At 39.2% G+C, this 26,848-nt stretch overlaps 1 protein-coding gene and 1 pseudogene across 1 annotated transcript; one reads left to right on the top strand and one right to left on the bottom strand.

Annotated features, from left to right (window-relative positions):
- Positions 1-12,525: 12,525 nt before the first annotated feature.
- Positions 12,526-13,717, bottom strand: LOC111207326 (annotated as a pseudogene).
- An 11,359-nt stretch (positions 13,718-25,076) lies between these two features.
- Positions 25,077-25,568, top strand: LOC125588289 (uncharacterized mitochondrial protein AtMg00310-like). The gene has a single exon (XM_048759568.1). The coding sequence runs from the start codon at positions 25,077-25,079 to the stop codon at positions 25,566-25,568; it is 492 nt and encodes a 163-aa protein (XP_048615525.1).
- Positions 25,569-26,848: the final 1,280 nt, after the last annotated feature.

Here is a 26,848-nt window from a genome sequence, read left to right as displayed (position 1 = left end):
CATGGTATGGAACCTAGGATGGATAGATATACTTTGATGGGTCTTGTGTAGGGACCTTAAGTATTGGTGGTGTGAAAACACACACGTTATTTGATACTGGAGCTACACATAGTTTTGTGAGTCCAAGTATGATTGGAAAAGGTTTGTTCCAGTATGGAACATGGGATGGTCCTGAACGAGTGAGTGCGGCCGGAGGGCAAATTATGAACTCACTCGGTCTGGTTAAGGACATCCCTGTGGTGATCTTGGATAGGCCGATGCCTATAGATCTGATTGTTGTCCCCCTCAAGCATCATGAAGTGATCTTGGGCATGGACTGGTTGGGAAAGTATCGGGCAACTCTAGATTGTCACCGGGGAAGGGTGCAACTTGAGAACGAGTTTGGACCCCCGATTAAGTACCAAGGAATTAAGCCAACCTCTTGTAGTTTGGTGGTTTCAGCAGTCCAAGTAGAACGGATGCTTGGAAATGGTTGTGAGGCCTTTTTGGCTACCGTTTACACCGATGAGGTTGTAGAGGCCTGTGACCCAGAGGGTATACCGTTGGTTCGGGAATTTCAGGATGTATTTGGGGCACTACAGGGCATTCCCCCTGATAGGGCTGACCCATTCATCATTGAATTGGAACCTGGAACGGCCCCATTATCAAAAAGTCCATATAGAATGGCACCAGCTGAGATGGCAGAGCTGAAGAAGCAACTTGAGGAGTTGCTTGAGAAGGGGTTCATACGCCCTAGTGTATCACCTTGGGGAGCACCAGTCCTATTTGTTAAGAAAAAGGATGGTAGCTTTAGGTTGTGCATTGATTATAGGGGTTTGAACAGGGTGACTGTGAAGAACAAGTACCCTTTACCCAGGATTGATGAGTTGTTGGATCAACTCCGTGGAGCCAAGTGGTTCTCCAAGATTGACCTGGCCTCTGGGTATCATCAGATCCCCATTGCACCAGATGATGTGAGGAAGACAGCGTTCCGAACTAGGTATGGCCACTATGAGTTTGTGGTTATGCCGTTCGGACTGACCAATGCACCTACTGCATTCATGAAGATGATGAACAGCATCTTCAGGGAATACTTGGACGAGTTTGTGATCATTTTCATTGATGATATACTCGTGTATTCCAAGACAAAAGAGGACCATGAAAGACACCTTAGGGCGGTGTTGGGCCGTCTGAGGGAACAGAAGCTCTTTGCTAAGCTAAGCAAGTGTAGTTTCTGGCAGAAGAGCATTGGGTTCCTTGGACATGTGGTGTCTGATAAAGGAGTCTCAGTGGATCAAGATAAGATCAAATGTATTCAGGAATGGCCACAGCCAAAGAATGCTACGGAAGTTAGAAGCTTCTTGGGGTTGGCTGGTTATTACAGGAAATATGTCAAGGGGTTCTCGAGCATAGCTCAACCTATGACTAAGCTGACAGGCAAGGACGTGAGGTTCACATGGTCTGAGGAGTGCGAGAAAAGTTTTGCAGCACTCAAGAACATGTTGACTAATGCACCTGTCCTGGTGTTGCCTGAGACTGATCAGCCTTATGTGGTGTACACGGATGCATCCATAACTGGTCTTGGTTGTGTTTTGACACAACATGGGAAGGTGATAGCCTATGCTTCCAGACAGCTAAGGAAGCATGAGGGTAACTATCCTACCCATGATTTGGAGATGGCTGCAGTAGTATTTGCACTAAAGATATGGAGATCATATCTTTATGGTGCCAAGGTGCAAATACTCACAGACCATAAGAGCTTGAAGTATATATTCACCCAGCCTGAGTTAAACTTAAGGCAGAGGAGATGGATGGAGTTTGTTGCAGATTATGATCTGGACATAGCTTATCATCCTGGGAAAGCTAACCTAGTGGCTGATGCTTTGAGCCGCAGAAGGGCTGAAGTGTCATCGGAGAGGGAGGCGGATGAACTGGAAGGGATGATCAGGTCCTTGAACCTCAACACCTTGGTTGGTTCAGATGAGCCATTGGGGTTGGAGGCAGTGAACCAGGCCGATCTCCTGACCAGGATCAGGCAAGCACAGGGCCTGGATAAAAATCTAAAGAAGGTAGCCGCTAATGACAAGACCGAGTACCAGACAGCTGACAATGGTACCATCTTGGTCAATGGGAGGGTCAGTGTTCCTAATGATAAGGAACTCAAGGAAGAGATTATGAGACAGGCTCATAAGTCTAAGTTTTCAGTTCATCCTGGACTGAACAAGATGTATAAGGATCTGAAAAGGTACTACCATTGGGTGAGGATGAAATCTGATGTTGCAGAGTGGGTGGCTAAGTGTCCCACTTGTCAACTGGTGAAGGCAGAACATCAGGTTCCCAGTGGTCTACTTCAGAACCTAGGATCACATCACAATGGATTTTGTGACAGGGTTTCCCACGACCAGGAATAAGATAGATGCAGTATGGGTTGTGGTTGATCGTCTAACCAAGTCGGCTCATTTCCTGCCGATCAAGAAAGGGGATGGGGTCGCTAGGATTGTGCAAGTGTACCTAGACGAGATAGTGAAGTTGCATGGTGTACCAGCAAGCATTGTCTCGGACAGAGATCCAAGATTTACATCTTATTTCTGGCAGTCTTTCCAAAAGGCCTTGGGAACCAGAGTGAATATGAGCACATCTTATCATCCTCAAACAGATGGGCAGTCTGAAAGGACAATCCAAACCTTGGAGGATATGCTAAGGGCATGTGTGTTAGACTGGGGAGAGTCTTGGGAAAAACACTTACCCTTAGTGGAGTTTGCTTACAACAACAGCTTCCATACAAGCATTGGCATGTCGCCGTATGAGGCTTTGTATGGTAGGCCGTGCAGAACACCCCTATGCTGGACCCAAGTGGGGGAGCGTAGCATGTTGGGTCCTGAAATGGTAGAACAGACCACTGAAAAGATCAGGATGGTCAAAGAGAAGATGAAAGAGGCGCAGGACCGCCAAAAGAGCTATGCAGATAAGCGCAGGAAACATCTTGAGTTTGAGGTCAATGACCTGGTGTATCTCAAGATGATTACCTTTAAGGGTAGGACCAGGGTTTCTGGACGAAAGAAACTGGATCCTAGGTACTTGGGTCCATTCAGAATCATAGAAAGAGTGGGTGCAGTGGCATACAAGTTGGACTTGCCATCAGCAATGGATGCATACCACAATGTGTTCCATGTATCCCAACTCCGGAAATGTTTGTCTGAACAAGACATTGTCTTGCCCGAGATTCCTGCTGACCTTGGTAAGGACCTGGCTTTGGAAACCTTGCCGGTTCGGATTGTGGATCGGTCAGAGAAAGCTATGAGGAAGAAGACAGTTCCCATGATCAAAGTGGTGTGGGATTACAATGGTAAAGACCTCATCACTTGGGAAACAGAAGCAAAAATGAAAGCTATGTATCCGGACTGGTACAGACAATTTCTTCCTGAGGGAACACTTAACTTGGATTCGAGGACGAATCCCAAGTTAGTGGGGGAGACTTGTCATGTCCCCGATCCTAGATAGGATCGGCTGGACGGGCCATGGTGCGGGGAGACGCACCAGTCAGGTCATTGGACCTTGAGACAAGCGTATCATGGCCCTAAATGAAGGTTAAGGGCATCAGTCAGCTGAGACTTAACCAGGATAGGATGGAAACAAGGTTAAAGGAGTTGAGTGAGTGTTTAGGCAGCTGGACGAGTGTTGGTTTGAGTTCAATCAGCTCGGTTCAGCTGGTATTCAGTTCACTAAGATCTATTCAGCTCACGGGAGCTGGTAGACTAGCTCACTCAGCTGGGAACAGCTAGAGACCAGCTCAATCAAGTGAACGGTGCATTTTGGTTCGGATCAGTGTGGACGAGTCTGGGACGGTTACTGGGCGAACCGATGGTCCGGGTACGGGACGGTTCAACCAAATTGGTCTTAGACTTGGGACAGGGAGTGGACAAGTTCCCAGAGTGTGAGCTGAGGCTCAGGGATCGATTTTTCAAAGGAAGAAAAGGGGAGAAACCGCCAAGGGGCGGTTATGGGACGGTTATGGGGCGGTTTTGGGAAGAAGGGAATCTGATTCTTGGTAACTGCCACCCCAGGCGGTTGGGGACAGTTTAACTCGGTCTCTCTCTCTCTTTTCTGCCATTCTGGTCGATTTTATTCATCTGAACACAGAGAGAAACACAGAGAAAACTCAGGAGAGAAAGAGAGACACAAACCTTGGATTGGCCGATTTGATCCAAGAGATTGTTCTTGAGTGTTCCTGGTGTGTTTGGCGTGTGATCAAGAGGATGGATTTGAGACAGAAAGACAAGGAGAAGGCAAAGGAGAAAGAGAAGGAAGTTGCCCCTGGAGACCGAACTCCTAAGGTGAGAGGTGTGGCCAAGAGTAACCGGACAAGGCCGCGGGTGATAACCGTGTGAGTCTGGCCGGTTTGGATCGATTGGTCACTCCTTACTCTGACTTCTTCTACTCTGTTTTCTTCATGTATATTGTATAGGGATTGTTTTATGATGTTACAGGGAAGGATCTATTAATCTTAAGGCCTTGGCCTGATCAAATTCCCATGAAAGTCCCTTGTCCTTGTGTGGGCTGATCATGGTCGAGATCTCTATGATCTGAGCCGGTTCTTTTGAATCTGATTATGGGAATATTTTTCTTATGAATTGTCATGAATTATTGTGAATTTTATTTGGTATTTGGATCTCTTTTTAAAGGGGTCAGATTTGACATTTTTGAAGATTGTTCTTGTCTAGATTGGATCCGACCATGCAATGTGAACTGATTCTTGTTTTGTAATCTAACCTTGTGATTGTGTGTTTGTCTGTGTTGGATCCAGGACCAGAAATGGACCATGGTAAGGAAAAAGCACCATGAGGACCGCGGCCATGGGAAGATGTGTGGTGAGTGGGTTGATTCGGAAAATTGTATAATTATTGTAGCCTATTGTGCAACTTGTGAACTTATGCGATTCTAGTGTGTGATCTATTTATTAGGATGATGAATGATGTATGAACCTTGGTTATTATCTATGAAATATCTATTTGCCTTAGTAGAATGTTTGAACCTCAAAACTCTGAAAAAGACTTAGAATTATTTAACACTGGAACTTGAATATGTAAATGAAACTGGTTGCATTGTTTAGTGAGGCTGCGGTCTGGTTGGATTGAGGAATCCAGGATCGGGTCTTACAATGGTGTGGTGCACATCTCGTGGGGGGAGAAAAGCACATTTGGTGTGGAATTGGGCGAGAAAAGCACATTTGGTGTGGAAGTTTCCAGGAGAGGAACGTGATTGCAACGTGGTTGCTGAACAAGAAGATTGTTGTGCTGGATCGGCACACAAAGCTAAAAGGGGGAGGTTGAAGATGTAAGATGTCTGCCCTGAAGTAGTTGCTGACGTAGTTGCTGAAGCAGACATCATGTTGAGTGGTGAAGACCATGTGGAGTCAAGGTGTTGAGCTGGAGTCGTGTAGACTTGGAGAGCAAGAGAGTATCTTGGAGAAAAGACAAGAGGAATAAACTTGGATCACAAGTTTATGACCTAAAGAAAGTGGAATAGTGCAATTCCAAGAAAAGAAAAGTTGCACTTATTATTTTGGAAGATGTCCATATTCTTGATGCCTCGGAGAAAAGGCCCTGTAGAATGTGGAGTTAATGATAAAATAGCTCTGAGGATCGTCGGGAAAGACAGAGACACAGAGGCTGATTTTATAGAGAGAGAAAAGCTCTTGAGTGTGGTCTTGGTCGTACTGAAGCAGTTGCTGAAGTAATGACAGAAGAAAGACATAAGCTTTGTAGCTTAGGAATCGTTCAGTAGCGTGTGTTAGGATGTTAACACTAGACGTGTAAAAGCTGAATTAAGCAGATCTTGTAATATATTGTTTAAAAGAGATTCTAATAAAGCATAAGTATTTGCTCGTAGTGTTTTGTTTTATTTTCTGCAGTACTATTGTAGTGTTTCTTTTGCATTAAAAAATTGGGGCTCCTGTCATTTATTATATTGATAAATTACGACCCAGAGGAGGGTAGCCAGGCTGGCTTAAGGCATCTACGTCTATCAGATAAGGATTCGTTTGTCTGCTACATCATATGATAAATATACTATTTCTTCATCAACTATCAACATTACTAAAACATGCATGATTATTGCTAATATTTGCCTCACCTACTATTTGACATATTATTATTTTTTTGCCATTGAATCTACTTTAGAAAAAAGCTGATTATTGTATACCTGTATCTGATTTAATTAAATGACTAACTACATTCTCTATGTCTTTTTTTTTTGTCACTGATTAGAGTATTCTTTTTTTTTTTTTTTTGAGAAATTTTAGAGTATTCTTTGTCTATAAACAAAAGTAGTTACGTTTTTCCTTTGATTTATCTTTAACATAATTTACGAAACATTTAGAGAACAGAAAGAGAGAGTATCATTTATGACGATTGGTTAATGAAGAATCAGGAAATCATCAGGAATACTCTTCAAACTATTCGTGAATTTCGAGTTCAACAACCTCGATCTTCCTGAGTAACAGAATAGAAACTCAGTTTGTGAAAAACAACCTCTACCTCAACAAAATAAAATAAAAGTTCCTAAAACTGCAAGCCTACTTGATTACGGCATTTCAAAGATCCAAGCCAAGTTAGTGGTTTTGATTGCATTAAGATTCCATCGCAGAAACTAGAAAAAATCGTGGAAGAAGGAAAGGGGTATTCAAACCCCTAATTCCAATTGAATCCCCAACTTCGAGGGACTACGATGGTAAGGATTGATGAAGACGGAGATGTTGCAGATGAGTTCCTGGAAGATCATAACTGTAAGACTTTGCCAAAAAGATGCAAACAGTAAGCTGCAAAAGTGAGAGGTTTGGTGATATCTTCTGCTGGGAAACTTCAGCCATTAATGCATTGATATTATATACACCAAGGAGAAAGATTTGCTAATTAGTGTGATTGAACCAGAGAAAGGTTACAATTTGTGTTTCATTTAGCCATCCAATGTTGATATAAATCTATTAGATTCTGGTTGTGGATACTTGAAAACTGAAGATGTTATTCAACTGTGAATTTTGTTTTGACAAAAAACAAACAGGTCAAAAATATTCATAATAAACATGTACGTTTTGTATTTGCAATTACTTCAGTTAAAATAGATTATATAAAATGTGTAATCAAATTTCGGTAAAATGGTTAGACGAAGTATATTAAAATCTAAGGAGTTACATAAATGAACGGTTACATTTAATAAAGTTTTGGTACTTTATTTTCTTTGAACAAGTAAATAAGAATGGACCGATACATGAGCTTATAATGAAATAAAAATAACATAATTTATTTTATTTTAATTAAATTATTTTTTATCCATAGATACCAAATTATTTAAAATATTGTTTATATACCTTCAAATAAGAAATAGATTTAGCTTTAAAATTATCAAATATTCTAAAAATATTACTTATAAACCAAACAACCCTAAATCGTGATTACACTGTTACTTTTCATCTGAAATATTTAAAATTATCTTAGTTTTCCCATAGAACTGAATCACCATGATATTTTTAATCAAAATATTTTATTTATTTTATTTAAATTTTCTCATAGAACTGAATCACCATGTATTTAAAATTATCAGAAAACAGGAGCCAAATCAGAACTGAATTGAACTCAAAAAAAATCTCGGGTTCATAACATTGTTATCGAGAACAAACTGAAAACTAAAATAATAATAAAAAAGCTAGACCAAAATTTATAAATAACCCAGCGTTCCTATATCTCTTGAATAAAAAAACAATTATCACAACTGAACCGAAATTGAAAACCAGAAAAAAAAGAACCTGGAATCGGAAAAATGAACAATCATGCCTAACATATTAGTGAATAAGCATACAAATTAATAAGTTTTTCAATATGAAATAATCTCGAGCTTTTGAAAGCGCAGATCAAAATCTAGCTTTTCTTTAAAGCCCAAACTTGGACAACTACAAACGGTTTTGGAAAACACTAAATCCAAATGTATCCAAAAATGATACGATTTGCAAAAAAAAAATGGAGACATGTGTTTTTTTTTAAACTAGAACTGACACATGTTCCACATATGAAATAGGGTGTCGATACATAAGAAAGCGATATATATATATACACATATATACTCTATATTATTATTTTTTCAATCTATCCCCACTACATGTGGAATCATGTGAAACGACGATAGAAAGCATGAGAAATATACGATAATTTTATGTGACGTTTAAAACAGATTATTTTCAATTGATGAAAATGATTTTAGAACCAGAAGAATGGTCGGTGTTTACATCATATCTTGAAAAAAATACATCGGATCAAAGAAGGTTTTACATTTTTAGGATCAAGTACGTGCTCCGGACTCAAAATACAAGGGTTGACAAGCTTGCACGAGGTGACGATGTCAACAGTCCTATTTTATCTTTATGGACATAGAGTTCTCTAGTTGATTAGCAGTCTTAACCGAATCTGTTCATGCTTATGACAAAAAAAAATTCAACTATATAATTTATGCTTACTTTTAAAAACTAGTAAATTTGGATATAATGATTGACCAGTTAGCTAGGCAGCAAATATTATTGAGATAAATAAATTATGGACAGATTTGACGAAGAAAACGAAAAATAGTAAACAATGACTAAGATTATCTATAATTGTTTCAAGATTCAATGTCATACTTTTCATATTTTAACACTTCACGTCATCTTTTTTAATTTCATCTCATGATTCAACTAACATTCAATTTTTTCACAATACAATTTTTTTGTTTATTAAAATCTAATACTCTATATTGTTAATTATATTATTTTCCTTTTTAGTTAAATAAACTTAGTAACTATTTATGAAGAATTTAAAATAATATTCTTCTTATAAAAACAGAAATAAATTATTTAATTTTTAATTTTTAAATAATTAAGAGATTGTGGAAATATCAAAAATCTCTAACATTTGACATGTGGTATCGGTGGTTTCCAATTCTTTTCTTATTAAATATGTTGGTTATCTTTATACCAAATATTCCACGTTATCAAATTTTATTTTACAAAAAAAAACACATTGTATTGATTCAATTGTTGAATTTTTTATTGAGCACTCCCATTATAAATGACCTAATAGGAATATTTAAAACTTTTAAATGTAATGATTGATTAATTAGTCAACCAAAAGCTGGTTGATTAGGTAAATATAGACAAAAACGAGTAAATAATAGACAATTGAAGATATAAAATTGAACTCGTGTTGGAGCATTGTTCCAATATTTGTTTTTGTTCATTAATCAAGTAATAAAAGTTTTATAAAAAAAAATAAGCAAGGCGTCATCAATTGTTTGAAGCTTGGACAGTGCGAAAATGGCCTCGAGCTTGGCTTTTTTTCCCCAACACCAAAGCAATCAACCATTGCATATTCCTCTATATCGAGTATTGGTTTGTATGTTATCATCGATTTTGTTTTTGCAAAAGGTATTCAATTTAAAAACACAATCTGTTACATGATAATTCTAATTTTTTCTACTTAGAAAAATTTGCAAGAACATTTTCATGACACTGAAACTTCTTACTACAAAAGTGGTAGAGATGAATTATATCTCTAGGATTCGGATAAAACACATCAATTAAACTAATTTTCCCCACTTGACTGGAAGGCAAGGCATTTAAAGATATACACCAATTTGGAGAAAAAGAAAGAAAGAATTCGGCTATATATAAAAGGAAAAGATCTATACAAGAAGAAGGATATTCACAAACAGTACACGTAAATCGGCACAAGATTAAGTTTTCACAATTAACCTTGTTTTTACCGAGTGATAATATTTTCCGATATCTAATCCTTTTTAGTTGTAATCGCCTTTTGATCATTTAATAAATGTCTTTCAAATAACACGCCATGAATTCGTATTTTCAACTCGTATATTCCAAATTCAAATTAAAAAATTGGCACCGTCTCTAGAAAAATAAAAAAACAACACCAATAAAGATCAACGATGGCTGGAGACGAGTTTACTAGGGAGGGGGTTACCCTGCCGACAAAAGATCTCACCACCATGGTGAAATTGATAAAGGACTTGATGGATCGTCTTAATCAACAAGATGCTGCAAACAAAGTAACCAACGATCGCCTTGATGTCATAGCCGCCGGCGTCATGCTGCCTGCTGCCGACAACAACAAGCATGAGACAGCAGGGCATCGACTCTTCTAAACAAACATTCCGGCAGGCCAGGAAGGAGATCAAACAACAAATCAACAAATCGTCGTTCTCAAGAGCAGTATGCATTATATCTCTTCAAATCCATACAGTAATGAGTTCGGCTCCCAAGATTGAGTGACTCCTATCCGTAACACAGAAGACCCCACCGACATTCGAGTTCGTCATCCAAATAAGCTAAGGGTTCTATCTTTTTCTCAGGAGATTTGTAGATTCTGACCCGCCCTTTTAAAGGTGGGTATAATTTTTGTTTTTATATTTTTTTAAACATTTAATTTTTAGATTTGTGTTTTTTATCAATTTGTTGTTTTTTTGTATAATATTTTTCTTAAATTATTAATAAGAAGTTTCAATAATTGTATTAAAATAGTTGGACCACATCTATATCAATAGGTCATGTTCTTTTTTTTTAATAGAATAGATCTAATAAAATGCGTCTGCCAAACGGCATTTTGTCAGAATATAGTATAATACTCCATCCGTTCCTAAAATATCTATATTCTAGAGAAAACTTTTGTTTCAAAAAGATACATATTTTATATTTCCAACGTAATTTTTGTCAACTAATAATAAAAAATTGTGACATTAATTGCATTTATTAAAATCTTATTGGTTTAAAAATATAGAAAATATAAAATTACAAAAAACTATGCATTTATAATTAAGTTTTAATATGCTTTATTAAAAAGTGTAAAAATTCTAAAACATAGATCTTTTAGAAACGGAATGAGCATAGATCTTTTAGAAACGGAATGAGCATATAATATTTCTGAACCATGGTTTCAATATGGTTATCCGATGAATTAATGCTTTTTCTGGTTAAAGGGTGCAATTCCCGATAAAAGAAATATATAATTTTTTTTTAACAAAATGACGATCTAATTATAAACATATATCTATGCATCCTTCAAGCTTATTTCACTAATTTTTGACAGATGCTTAGAAAAATATAGTTGATGTATAATTGTATCATTATGTTATTTGCTATTATTAGAAAATATAAAAATATGCTTTGACACTCTTATTTGCTATTTTCTTAAATATTCTCAACTGAAACTTTGTTTGTTTGTGTAATCTAGCAACCACATTTGTCTCCAATAGTAATTCATTTTTAAAAAAATATTTTATTTTTCCTTTTGCCATTTGATTGGCTCTTCAGCACAAATTTTAAGTTTGGGTTTCAAATTAGTATACATATTTTTCTCAAAATGTTCAACATCTTATATATTAAAACAAAAGTCACAACTTTGATTCTTGTGTGATTTTTTTAAAAAATAGATCTAATGGACATATTACTAGAAAGTCATGTTACATTTAATCTCTAATCTAATCATTATTTTACGTCTAACTAACTCACTTTCTAGATTATAGAAACTAAATAATATGTCTATAACACAATATTGCTACATTATAGGAATTAAATAATTATCAATCATTTCCAAACAAAAAAAAAGTGATCTGAAAACTCTCTTACTCAATTTCTACTTCCATATCATGTACCATCGTATTTGAAAGAGACTGCAAGGAGCAAAAATATTTCTCGAGACTTCTACACCTAATCATGTACATTTTTAAAACTAAACTGATTTCACATTGATTTGTCTTTTGTATATAGTTCATTTACAAAATATAATTAATTGTTTGATTAAATTCTTTATAAAATTTATACACGAAGCTTTAAGTTTAGTTTTTGTTAACTTTCTTATTTTGTGAAATGTTTGATTATCTTTGGAGATGATAATATTTTAATATTTTCCAAATTCTATTTCTATTTATTTATTCAATAATGAAATACTAATTCAACAAACAAAAAAATCTATAAGAAGAAATAAACACATGTGAAAGTTTGATACAATCTATTTGATGGAGAACAAGTATACTCTAATATTATTATGTTTGAACAACCTTAATATACTCGATAATATAAATTTATGAAGCTAAAAGTTTAATTTTTTAATAACTTGTGAAAGTTTGAAACAACCAATTCAATAAAAAAAATATACGTTAAAATTATTATGTTTTAAAAAGTGATAGAAACACCTCATATACATTATAATATATATCAATTTAGAATTGAAAACAAAATATTTATATAAAAATAAATGAAAACAAAAAAAATAAATGAAAACAAACATCCGCGCGGTTGCGCGGATCGAGATCTAGTGAAATCATTAAGGCCTATTATCAAAATCCGTTATCTGCTGTTCAACAAAAAAAAAACCCATAAATATGTTCATGCGAAGCTTCGAGGATCTAATCAAGCTATAGATTACTGTGTTATTAGAAAATGAATTTCAAATAAAAAGTAAGTAAAACAAAGATAAAGAGCAAGAACTAAAAATAATAATTCAAGAATTCTTAAAGCATATAATTGCATACCAAATCAAGTTTGTTATTAATGAAGCAAGAAGTAAATAGTCAAAAGATAGTAAGAAGAAAACAAGATAATACAGATAAAACACACACATTTCTCCCTAGTTTCTTGGACCATATATGTCATGGCTTAAGCACATGAGATGCTCTAAGAGTGCTGAAGAATCTAGCAACCACATTTGTCTCCAATACTTGTAAGCCCTCCTCAGATGTGATGCATGGTGGAGTCTTGTAATGAGTAATCGAAGCACCTTTTGAGATGGACAAGTTCATAAGAGAATCGAACGTTCCATCATCCACTACTCTCATCTCGAGAGGCCCTATAAATTCGTTAGACCGACAGTACATGTATTCCTCATCAAAGGTATCCTCCATTACTAAACAACACTCCAAGAATGTCTTTTCATAAAGGTCCTTTACGTCTTCCTCTTCAGCCTTTACTTCCCAATATATCACATAGTGACCCGGACTACTGGAGATATCAGCATAGCTAGTGAAAGCTACAAGCCTTAGATCTGATGACTCAAGAACCAGCTTTGCTCGATTTATTGCCTTGAACAAGTATTCTTCATTTGTCCGGTCCGTATCAATGCTTAACAACGTGGTCTCTCGTCCTATAACCCTAAACGTAGGTGCCTTGTTGTGGAATCCAGTCACCTTAACAATATCTCCGATCCCATTCTATACAAACCCCATAAGTTTGTGACCAATAACTGGTAAGAACAGCCGAGTTTGACGTCTGCTAGGTCCACAACATCACCATTGCCTCCCTCCGTTGGTATAAACTCGAAGTAAGATAAGTTGGGAATGAGCGTGTAAGAGGTGTCTTCAGGTTTACACAAAGGATCATCAGTATTAATACCGAACATTGACTCGGAAGAAGCATAAAATGTTGAAACAAGAGGCAAGTCACCGCAGTAATGTTTCAGTGTAGGGACATATTGTGCCATTGAACCTGTAGCAATAGCTTCAACATATAAGGTTTGTGGCCATTGTTTCTTCATTATACATATACATTAGACCTTAAGAGATAAATATGTATTGAGATATGATAAGCTTGACATCCGATAAGTCAGCTATCGACAGTTTGTATAAATACCTTTGTAAAGTCATGAATAAGAACAACACGTTTACTAATATTCACATGTTATCAGAGCTAAGATCTATCAAACAATGAGTTTACTAATATTCACATGGTCGCGGCTTCACATGGTCGCGGCTTCAGCAGAGGGAGTGGTCGCAGCTTCAGCAGAGGGAGTGGTCGCGGCTCAGGCGCAGGATGTGGGAGAGGCGCAACAGCTAACACAGCTCACGCAACATCGCCTCATGTTTCAACCATCTCTGATCTCACTCAAGAACAACTAAAGGCTATTACTCAGATCATTCAAAACAGACCGAGTGGTTCTACAGATAAGTTGTCTGGTAAGAACCTTGGAGAAGTAATAATTGATACAGGTGCTTCGCATCATATGACTGGTGATGTCTCATTGCTGGTAAACGTGAAGGAGACGACTCCGTGTAATGTTGGCTTTGCTGATGGCAGTGTCACAAAGTCGTCGAGTATGGGAACAATGGTTTTGTCTGATCGACTGTTGCTACAAGACGTTCTTCATGTTCCAGACTTAAATTGTTCATTGATTTCAGTCTCGAAATTACTTAAGCACATGAACTGTTTTGCGTTGTTTACTGATGCGATTTGTCTTCTACAGGACCGTTCTACGAAGACTATGATTGGAGCTGGTGAGGAACGTGATGGGGTGTACTATTTCAGAGATGTCAAGTCAGATCGGGTCAACAAGACTACTAAGAATGTCAATCATCTGCTGTGGCATCGAAGACTAGGACATCCTGCGTTTTCTGTGCTTTGTGATTTACCTATGTTTTCTGGTGTTGGTAATAATGCTAGCTCTAGTATTTGTGATGTGTGTTATAGGGCTAAGCAAACAAGAGATTCTTTTCCTGATAGTTTGAATAAAGCAGAAGTTTGTTTCGGTTTAATCCATGTTGATGTTTGGGGGCCATACAGAGTGCCTTCTTCTAATGGGGCAGTATATTTTCTTACTATACTGGATGACTTCTCTCGAGCAACTTGGACGTACCTCTTACTTGCGGAGTCGGAGGTTCAAACAGTACTGCAAAATTTTTGTGCGTACTCTGAGAGACAGTTTAACAAACCTGTAAAGATGGTGAGAAGTGATAATGGTAGTGAGTTTACATGTTTGGGCTCGTTCTTTAACGAGAAAGAAATTATACATCAGACATCGTGTGTTGCAACTCCACAACAAAATGGACGAGTGGAGAGGAAACACAGACATATTTTGAACGTGGCTCGGGCTTTATTGTTCCAAGCAGGAATGCCAGTTCGGTTCTGGGGTGAGGCGATCTCAACAGCAACTCACTTGATTAACCTGACCCCGACAAAGATTCTTCAAGGGCTTACTCCACATGAAGTGATGTTTGGACACAAGCCATCATATGAGCATCTCCGAGTCTTTGGTGTTTCTTGTTATGTCCATCGCAACGCGAGAGACAAAGAAAAGTTCGGGACTAGAAGTAGACATTGCATATTTGTTGGTTATCCTTTTGCAAAGAAAAGATGGAGAGTGTATGACATAGATAAGAATGAGTTTTTTGTCTCAAGAGATGTAGTTTTCGAGGAGGATGTGTTTCCAATGGCTAAAGAGGGTGTAGTTCGTACGATTGAACATGAAGGACTGATGTCGTCTGATGATGACTGGCATATTGTCGAAGTTGCAGAGGACAGGGGGAGTACATGTGAAGTTCCTCTCTATGGAAATAGCGGAATAGATATTGTCACCGAAGAGAAAGAAAATAGTGACCACGATCATGTAGATGTTGAAAATACACATGAAGCAGTTGTTGGGGATACAACACCAGCTACTGAGGCAATGGAGAATAGGCCAACAACGCCAGAACTAGGCAGAGGACAGAGAGATAAACAGAGACCTGCAAAGTTTAATGATTACATTCTTTACAATGCAAGAATGTTGCAGAATCCAGACCCCCATCACACTCTCATCGTGGCTTCCAACGAGTCTAGTACGGTCCAAGGTACACCATATCCACTTGATAAGTTTGTATCTGACTTGAATTTCTCACCTGCGCATCAAGCTTTCTTAGCAGCAGTGACAAAAGAAGTTGAACCAAGGAACTTCAAGGAGGCAGTTCAATATGAGATTTGGAGAAATTCAATGAAAAGTGAGATCAAAGCGTTTGAAATAAATAAGACCTACAGCATTGTGGATCTGCCACCTGGGAAGACTGCCATTGGGAATATGTGGATCTTTAAATATAAATACAATGCAGACGGAACTGTCGAGAGACCTAAGTCACGGTTGGTAGCATTGGGTAATCGACATGTTGAAGGTGAGGACTATGATGAAACCTTTGCCCCAGTAGCCAAGATGACTACAATACGAGGATTGCTGCGTGCTGTTGTGGGGAAAGGCTGGATAGTGCATCAAATGGATGTACATAACGCTTTCCTCCATGGAGAGCTGCATGAAGAAGTTTATATGAAGTTACCGCAAGGTTTTCATCATCCTGATCCACGGAAGGTTTGTCGATTACATAAGGCTGTTTATGGCCTGAAACAAGCGCCTAGATGTTGGTTTGCAAAGTTGACAAATGCACTTAAAAAGTATGGGTTTCATCATTCCTATTCAGACTATTCATTGTTTACGTATGAGAAGAATGGTTTGGAGTTGAAGGTTCTGATATATGTCGATGATCTTATTGTGTGTGGCAATGATATGGAGTTGGTTACTAAATTTAAAGAGTATCTTAGACGTTGCTTTCGTATGAAGGATCTAGGGAAACTCAAGTATTTCCTAGGGATTGAAGTTGGAAGAGGAGAGGAAGGTTTTATGCTTACCCAGCGTAAATATGCACTTGATATTATTGAGGAAACGGGTCTGCTTGGTGCCAAACCAGTGGCGACACCAATGGAACAAAGACATCAGTTGGGGACTGACAAAAGTGCATTTCTAAAAGATGCAAGGAAGTATAGACTGTTGGTAGGACGCTTGATATATTTGTCGGTGACAAGGCCAGACCTTACCTACGCTGTCCATATCTTGTCGCAGTTCATGCAGACACCAAGAGAGAATCAGTGGGAAGCTGCCCTGCGTGTGGTTCGTTACTTGAAAGGGACGGTTGGTCAAGGGATTCTGCTGAGTTCTAGTTCTGATTTCAGCATATCGGTGTACTGCGATGCTGACTGGAACTCGTGCCCTACTAGCCGCAGATCAGTAAGTTCGTTGTTACTCTTGTTGGAGGGTCCCCTATCTCTTGGAAGACTGAAAAACAAGATGTGGTGTCGCATTCTTCAGCCGAATCCGAGTATAGATCCATGTCTGAGGCAACGAGAGAGATCAAATGGCTCGTAAGGTTGGCAAAAGACTTGGGTTTCGAACCTAAAGGAGCTGTTAAACTATATTGTGACAGCAAATCCGCCATATATGTAGCAGCTAATCCGGTGTTCCATGAACGAACTAAACATTTTGAATCTGCTTGTCATAACATAAGGAATGCGATAAAAGCTGGTCTAATATCTACAGTCCATGTTCGCACTAATGAGCAGCTAGCAGATGTATTGACCAAAGCACTTGGGAGAGTTCAGTTTGAGAATCTATTGTTCAAGTTGGGTGTTCGAAATCTTCACACTTCCAACTTGAGGGGGAGTATTAGATAAAGATAGTATTTATCTAGGATATACATTAGACCTTAAGAGATAAATATGTATTGAGATATGATAAGCTTGACATCCGATAAATCAGCTATCGACAGTTTGTATAAATACCTTTGAATAAGAACAACACGTTTACTAATATTCACACATTCCAAGACTTTTGGCTGCATATACTTTCAATCTCGTCTGATAATTTGGGACGGGGCTGACCTCCAAGAACCATAGAAACAGCGTTTCGACAACCAGAGTCAGTGATCCACTCGCTGAGATGACCTGATCGAATATTAGAGCACAGCTCCTTCCAAGAATCTTCAAGAACCATGATTACTCTGACCATACCTGAAGCGAATGTGGAACCAATTCTCGTGACCTCATCTCTTTGGACAAGACCACATAGCAAATGACAGTAAAGGTTTTGCTTGAGGTCACTGCCTAACATAACTTCGTCAGGACTCGAATAAGAGTAGAACCAAGTAGATGGCCAGTTCTTGAAATAGTCGCTCCTTAGGTACCAGCTTATTCCGTCCTCAATGGGCAAGCCACCTGGAGTCTTCGTATCGTGCCCTGTTAAGAAAAACAGCATCCCTTTTCCTCTCTCCACACCTTTCGCATGCCTAATCAGAATAACAACATTTATTTTTATAAAATGAAAATGTATCATCATGGATTCTTCTTTATTTTATTAGCACCAAAGTATCCACGCCAAACTATTCCAAACTCCTTTAATTTTATAAAATTACTTTCTTTTTTTTTGGAACAAATGGAAGCACTTAATTTATTATGAATTTTACTAACCACATCTTTGATCCAAGTAGTAGTCATAGGCTTAAACCTTATGACTTAATTTTTAAAAGGACTTCCAAAAACCCACAATAGCCAATAGGATATATAATTGGGAGATTGGCTAAATTTTGGAAAGTATTTTTAATGTTAAAAAGATGTTTCAAAATCATTAAAATAGATTTTGTTTTCGATCTCTTTTCTTTGTTGACAAAAACATCAGTACATTTTACACACAAAACACTGGGAAAATATGTGCATTTTACACACGAAGCGCGGAATATTATTTTATTGTTTTTAAAACTATGATTTTTTGGATAATGTAATTATGTGATCACTTTTATTTGTTAAGAACGTTATTTAGTGTTTTTATTGTGTTATGTAGTAGTAATAATGATATGTTAATATATTTTGTCTTTGTTTTTTCAATAATGTGTTTTTTCTGTATAGTAGTAAAGTGAGTCTCTAGTGTAAAAATATATTGAATTTCAATAACTTTGCATTTATGCATTTGTTGATTCTAAGATTAACGGTTTTATCATCAAAATTGTCTTTTATTTTTTTCATATTTTTGAACATTATAACTTTCAAGATGTTTATGTCTTTTTCCCATATTTTGAAATTGAGCCTTCAACATCTATGTATTTTGTTTACCTTTCTGGTATGCGGTGTTTCTCATCATCACCGAAAAAGACTCACCTCATGCTCTAGTTCTTTATCGTCTTCTTCACCTTGAGATTTCTGGTATTTGTTGTAAATCGGGTTTAGGAGTTCCCAGTTGTGCGGTTGTTTCTAGCGTCGTTTTAGGCTGCTCCATTCAATATTGGATGCTCCTTTTCTTCCTTAGATTTTAGCTGATGTTATGAACTGCATCTCTTTGGGTTGGGTCAGAGTTTAGTCGTCTTTAAAGTTGTTTTCTTCGTCGTTGGCTTACCATTGATACTCCCTTCTCGTCTTGGTTTTCAAGATATGGTTTTTGGTGATCTGACTTCTATAGCTCGAGGACGGCTCCACGATTTGATGATTTCGTTTTGTCTACCTTTCCATTTATGTTCCCTTATCTCGTTGCAGCTTTCATCGCTGCTTGCGTCTCTGTGACTCTCTCTTTTGCCATGTTTGCCACTCCAGGTTTGGATAATGTTCTCCTCCGAGTATGCTCTGTAGATTTGGAAGATTGTTTCTGGTCTCAAGTCTGGGCTCATGTTTCTCGGGGTTTGGCTTCCGTTCTCCCACACTCATGTTGTTCTCTTCTTCCTTTGCTTCCCTTAGTATAAGTGTGCGGTATTAGTCTCTTGGAGATTTGGTCTCTTCTATCCCGAGCTTTGTGGTTCTTCACCGGCATAGGCGTTTTGTTTGTGCTTGTTTAGTTTGTGAGGTGCTTCTTACCTCTTAGCTGCTGGTTGTGCTTATCGTTCGTTATGTTTGTCTTTTCCTCGTTCGTTATGTATGTCTCTTCCTGCTTCGTGGTGGTTTTGGCCTTCTGTTGATTATTCTTCCTCTAACCCGCTTTCTTGATTCTTTGCATTGGTCCTTGATCATGCTCATTTGTGTTTGAGGGATTGGTTTATCTCAAGATTATCTTTCTACATTTTACTGACTTTTGATTGTTCTGGCCAAGACACTCTATGATAAAGTGGGGTAAGTTAGTTTTCGTTCTTGATCGCCTTTGAGTTCTCGACCTTTATTGAGTTAGTGTTACTTTGACATTTTTTTCTCTGTGATTATGGAGGTTTTATGTTTAGATTATGTGTTCTGCTTTAGTTTGGTTAATATTAAGATAAATATATAGTTGTAAATGAAATAATAGAAAATAGTAAAAAAATAATAAATTAGCAAAAATTTATGCTATTTTTAGCTGTGAATAAATTAAATATTTAAAATACATTTATATTTTTTTACTTATTTCTTTATTCGTTTTGCAATTTTTTGAACAATAAAATAGCTTATCAAACTTCAAATGATGATGGTTAGTGTGAGAAGGATTAGATAGTATATAATTAGAAAATAGTGAACCAAATTGTAATAATCTAAAAGAAGAAGGATCTAAAATGTAAAAAGATAAAAAAGTGGACACATGTCAACAAACCCCTCTTCACATGTCATAAGAAGAGAGAAAAGTCTACTTTATATATATAGATAGATTAGTATATATTTTATCTTTCTAATTATGATAATTTAATATTAGGATAATACTGATTATGTATACTTCTTTCGTAGAGATGTTTTGAAGTGAAAATTTTACTTGTCAACTGTAATAGAATTGTTTTGTGATAGATTAATATATTAGTTGAATTGTAGACTTATCTCACAGAGAAATTAATTAAAGTTGGAAGTTGGAGAATTCCTCTTCGAAAAAGAAATTCTCTCTCAGGCACGAAATTCTAGGAGGTTAAGCTAAACCAGCTGCTTAGCTTCCCACGGTTTTCTTTAACCGAAATTACCTGTTTTAGCTTTCTCCCTTGTCACTGACCAATCCTGACACTTTCCACCAACCCGGTTCCATTTCTCCTTTGTTTTTTTTTTCAAATCTGAAACCACTAGAGAAAAAACTCCTCGGGTTCAACCCCTGACTTTGGTCGGAGGGTCCGCTTTTCCACCGGCGCACCACCCCCGTTCAACGGCGAGACATGGCAGAACTACTCTACTCCGCTTCATCTAGCCACAGGAACATCAACAATTCTGCAAGCAGCTTCTTCTAACCACCAAAACGGCTTCAGCTTCTTAGGGGACCCTTTTAAACGCACTAGCTTCGACCAATTTCACCAGCAACACACGGGAAGCTCAAACCCTTGTCATTCACCCCAGCGACCCTCCTTCAAGCACAAACTTCAGACAAACTACAATCGCTCGACGCTTCTCCTATGCAGAGAAAGGGAAAGGAATTTCCACACAGACTTCAAAGGCTCCTCTCATTCGTATCAGAGCCCCAGAGATCGACACAGCTCAAGCCATTCGAGACAATGCACTGACACTCATAGGCAGGCTCACCAACCCGAAGGAACAAAAGATATGGAAGCTCATACCGTTCCTGACTCGCAGGTGGGGCGCCAAAGGAGCTGTGACCTGCTCTGACCTGGGACAGAGCTGCTTCCAAGTAAGATTTGAATGCAAGGAAGACCTCGACTACGTCGTGGACCACAGACCATACCACTACGCCCGCTGGATGGTGATTATACAACACAGGGAACCAATCATTGCTCCAAACTACCCTTCTCAGATCCCTTTCTGGATATCGCTAAGAGGCTTGCCTCTTCATTACTGGGACAAAGCAATGCTCCACAGAATCGGGAATGAACTCGGTCACTTCGATGGCTTCGAACTGACTTCTGTAGCAGCACGAGTCAGGGTCACTATTGATGGACTGAAACCATTAATAAAAGAAACCATAGTTGAGTTTGACTCTGGAGAAGAAACTATTGTCTCGCTGGAGTGCGAGAAATTGGCAAACCACTGTCAACTCTGTAACAGCCTCCTGCACGACGAACACCAATGTCAAATCCAGAGTGACCAAGAATCATACCTCCAGAAACCGGAGAGCTCAAACAAGCTTCAGAAAGACGAAATCAAGCTACACCCCACTGCACCAAGGACCTCATGGCAACAAAAAACCAGTCTATGCCCGCTGACAAAGGAACAGGAAAGCAACATATCGGAAAAGCGACACTACAGTCAGCGACTAGACAGACATGGAAGACCTTTCGGGACGAGGCCATCAGAGAAGACTACAACACCAGCATATGGGAGTAAACCTCTCAATGCCTCACCGCGATACAGAATTAAGGAGACACCCCGAACTCACAAGAGTCGATCCCCCACTGACTCCCACTCATACCAAAGACAGAGGAATCCTTCAGCTCCACGACAAGACATCACCACTAGGAACACTTCTCTGGTCAACCAGCTCAGGGTTGATTCACGTCGACGGTCCTTATCCTTTGGCACTCGCACAAACGGCGAAAACTTGATGTGGTAGGAAAAGATAATCCTAAGCGACGAGGATCACATCAACACTCCATTCAGTACTCCACTACAAAACCATGTAGTAACTAACACAGAAGTGCAATTGCATGAGAACATCATGAATGAACTGCAGGATGTAACGCTCCAATACGTCAATGTCTCAGACCCAGTGGAGAGTGAAACAAGAAGACAAAGGGTACTTGAAGGCGAAACACACAACTTGATGGCGGAAACTGCAGCTACGATGCTAGCCCATGCACTTACCAACGGTAACCAAAATGGAAGCAACCATGCATTCTATGCGACACTGGAGGCAACTGAGAACCCCGGAGGGCAGTTGGCAGGAGAAGATCTGGTATCTGAGGTGGAAAGAGTTTCTCCAGAACCAACTCAACCAATCCAACCGAGGAAAAGGGGTAAACCACCAGGAAAATCCGGCACCACCTCTAAACAACCAGTGCTTAATGGAACGGGGTCAAAGAAACATAAGGTGCAAGCAATCCAGAACTCCCCAGGCATCAGGAGATCATACTCTACCCAGAGTATTGCTGAACAACAAGAAAGTAAAGCGGGAAATAAGCAGCCTGGACAGAAGAGGAAGCCGCTGATCCAGAAGCCACCTGCTACGGCAGGGCAAGCTAACCCAGAATCATGGGAAACATGGGAACCGTCTACGCCAGGAAAGGCAAGGAAGAGAAATGGATCAAGGCCAAAACCGAAACTGGCGGATTTTCACAACCCGTCCAACTCTCTTCCTTAAAGATTCTGAGCTGGAACTGTTGTGGGTTGGGGAATCCCATAACAGTCCAGAGATTGAAGGATCTTAAGAAATAATTTGATCCGGACATCATCTTTATTATGGAAACAAAAAATCCCCCGGAGTTTGTTGCGGAAAAGCTGGATCCGCTAAACTTCGCATCATCTCTCCACGACCGGAGGGGGGGGGGGGGGGTTCTTTGTTTTGGAACTCATGTGTAAACTTGAACGTACTATCTACTTGTGATAATTACATTGATGTTGAAGTTTCCTATAAAAAGAAAAATTTCTTCGCAACGTTTACTTATGGCGCCCCGGAACTACAACAGCAACGACAGGTCCTCCAAAGCCTCACGAACTTGGGAATAGCTAGAACACAACCGTGGTTCCTTACTGGCGACTTCAATGCGATCATCGACAATAGTGAAAAGGAAGGAGGCACTATACGAACTGAAGGGTCCTTTGTGGATTTCAGAACTTTCATGTCACAATGTGACCTCTTCGACCTAAGACACTCGGGTAATTTCTTATCATGGAGAGGCACCCGATATACTCATACGGTACACTGTCGACTTGACAGAGCTATCTCAAATAGCACATGGGCTGAGGAGTTTCCTACGGGAAGATGCTCGTACCTAGCTTTCGAAGGATCAGACCACCGTCCGCTCATATCCTATTTTGAGACAGACACAAAAAAGAGAAGAGTCCTCTTCAGATACGATCAAAACTATGCAAGAACGAGGAGGTGAAAAAGCTTATTGGAGAAGTCTGGAACCAGCATCATAGATCACCAATAGAACGAAAAATCACCGCTTGTAGGCAACCAATCTCGAAGTGGAACAAAGATCACCATGAGAACAGTCAAGCAAAAATCAGAGAGGGAAAGAACAGACTGGAACAAGCGATGTCGAGCAGTAACACAAACGAAGCATTGATCGCAGAAATCGACAAAGAACTACGGATGGCTTACAAGGAAGAAAAAGATTATTGGAGACAGCGAAGTAGAACTTTGTGGCTAGCATTGGGAGATAAAAACTCTGGATTTTTCCACGCTACAACAAGAGTAAGGCGTGGGATCAACAAGTTCTCCGTAATCGAAAATGCTGAGGGTTAAGCGGTTTATGAAGAACCAGAGATCCTGGAGGTGATATTGGAGTACTTCTCCAACCTTTTCACAGCAAGCGACTCGTCTCCTACTATGGTACTTGAGGAAGCCCTTATCCGTCGTATACCAGAGACTGTAAGCTCAGACCTCATTGCTATTCCCACTACCAAAGAAGTCCGCGACGCACTCTTCTCTATCCACCCGGACAAAGCTCCTGGTCCCGATGGCTTTTCCTCGGGTTTCTTCCGAACAAACTAGGCAACCGTAGGCCCTGCTATCACAGAAGAGATAATCGAATTCTTCAGGGATGGAGTTTGGCCGCAGAGTATAAACCTCACCCATATCAGGTTGATACCAAAGATTACCTCTCCCAAGGTAGTAGCGGACTACAGACCTATCGCCATATGCAACGTCTACTACAAGATCATCTCCAAGATTCTAACGGGATGCCTACAACCGATATTGGACTCAATTATCTCCGAGAACCAGTCAGCATTCATCCCCGGTAGAGCAATCACGGACAACATTATGATAACTCATGAAACACTCCACTTCCTCAAAACATCAGGAGCAACTAAACATTGTTCCATGGCTGTAAAAACGGATATGAGAAAGGCTTACGACAGACTTGAATGGAACTTCGTCGAAGCGGTGTTGAAGAAGTTTGGGTTTCATGACATTTTCTGTGGCTGGATCATGAAGAAGCACAAGGGATGATCACTCCGACGCAGGGAATCCGGCAAGGCGACCCACTCTCCCCGTATCTATTTATTCTCTGCAGTGAGATCTTGTAAGGGATATGTGCAGCAGCTATGCGTCGCAGAACTCTCTCGGGGATTCAAGTCGCCAGAGCCAGCCCAAAGATCAATCACTTACTCTTTGCAGATGATACCATGTTCTTTGCAAAGACAACCGAGAGAAGTGTTATGGCGCTGAAGGAAGTGATCAAAAAATATGAAACGGCTTCTGGACAAGTAATCAACCCCAACAAGTCGGCTATCACTTTCTCAAATAACCCTCCCCCCCCCCCCCCCCCGGAGATTAGGAAAAGAGTGAAGACCAGTCTCGGAATCACAAGAGAAGGGGGGACGAGGAAATATTTAGGCCTACCTGAGCACTTTGGGCGACGGAAAAAAGACATGTTCAACTCAATCGTCGACGGTATCAGGCAAAAGGCAGCAAGCTGAAGCACACAACAGCTATCCGCAGGGGGAGGGGGGAATGGTGATCCTCAAATCAGCCCTAGCTGCGACACCCTCACACTCCATGATGTGCTTCAAACTGCCAAAGAGCTTAACCAAGAGGATCCAATCAGCGCAGACTCGCTTCTGGTGGGATGCAAACCCAGAAAAGAAAAAGATGTGCTGGATCTCTTGGGACAAGCTAGCAAAACCAAAAACCGAGGGCGGGCTAGGATTTCGCAATATCGAAACGTTCAATGACGCACTACTCGCCAAACAAGGGTGGCGCATCCTGAAGAAACCGGATTGTCTCCTCTCAAAAGTCTTACTCGGAAAATACTGCAAGTATGAATCGTTCATGCAGGTTAAAGCAGCGAGTTCATGTTCCCACGGTTGGAGAAGCATCCTGTGTGGTAGGGACTTACTGGTCGACAACACTATAAAGACTATAGGGAATGGCCAGGACACTAGTGTGTGGTACGATGCCTGGTATTCAACCGAGAAGAGACTGCAACCGATGGGCCCACCATAAACTGTTTCTCAAGGACTCAAAGTCGCTGACCTATTGATTGCCAACACAGGAGAATGGAACAAGGATCTGATCAGGAACTTACTCCCAACTGAAGAAAATGACATCCTATGTATCAAACCTAGCAAAACAGGAGCTGTAGACACGTACAATTGGCTTCTTACGACGAATGGGGAGTACTCTACCAAGACATGATATTACTCTGCTACAAAAAAACGGGAAGAGAATGTAACTGGATGAAAGATGCCTGGCTCCTTCCTGTCCCACCGAAAAGGCGAGTTTTTTTTTGGAAGATCATGCGTGGAGCCCTTTCCCTGGGAGATACCATAGAATCACGAGGCCTAGGGGTGTCAAAATGGGTAAACCAACTCAAACCAAACCATATCCAAATGGTTTTAAGCTTATATGGGTTATGGTTTTAACCAATCCATTTGACAAATGGGTTGGGTCAATCCATAACTCATTTAATTTAATGAGTTAATGGTTTTAATGGTTAATCCATGAACAATAATTTTATAGCTTAAATGGTTACTAAGTAAAAATATTATTTTGGGGCTGAAATAAAAAAGAATACTTAGACTTTTGATAAATACAATTATACGGTTTTGGTGTTAGAAACAATTTTATTATTTTAGCAGGAAATATAATTTTGTGATTTTAGTGAAAAAATTATATTTAACATTTTGGCGGAAAAACAAGATTTTCTGTTTTAAAGGAAATACAATTTTACGGTTTAGGCGAGAAAACACAGTATTACGGTTTTGGCCGAAAATACAATATTGCGGTTTTGGCGGGAAAACACGATTTTGTGGTTTTGGCGGGAAAACAAATTTTTGCGGTTGTGACGGAAAACACAATTTTTACTGAAAAACACGATTGTACGGTTTTGGCAGGAAAACTCAATTTTACGGTTTTAACGGGAAAATTAATTTTGCAGTTTTGGTGGGAAAACTCAATTTTACGTTTTTGGTGGGAAAACTCAATTTTGTCGTTTTGGCGGGAAAATCGATTTTGCAGTTTTGGCGGAAAATTTCAATTTTACGATTTTGGCAGGAAAACTCATTTTTGCGGTTCCGGCGGGAAACTTGTTTTTTACGGTTTAGGCGAGAAAACATAGTTTTACGGTTTTGGCGGAAAAACTCGATTTTGTGGTTTTGGTGGGAAAACTCGATTTTACGGTTTTGGCGGGAAACTCAGTTTTACGGTTTTGGCGGGGGAAACACGACTTTGCCGTTTTGGCGGGAAAACACGACTTTACGATTTTGGCAGAAAAACACAACTTT

The sequence above is a fragment of the Brassica napus genome, chromosome C6, assembly GCF_020379485.1.
Source record: "Brassica napus cultivar Da-Ae chromosome C6, Da-Ae, whole genome shotgun sequence".
NCBI lineage: Eukaryota > Viridiplantae > Streptophyta > Magnoliopsida > Brassicales > Brassicaceae > Brassica > Brassica napus.
The sequence above is the reverse complement of the archived record's forward strand: the minus strand, read 5'-3'. Positions and strand labels throughout refer to the sequence as shown.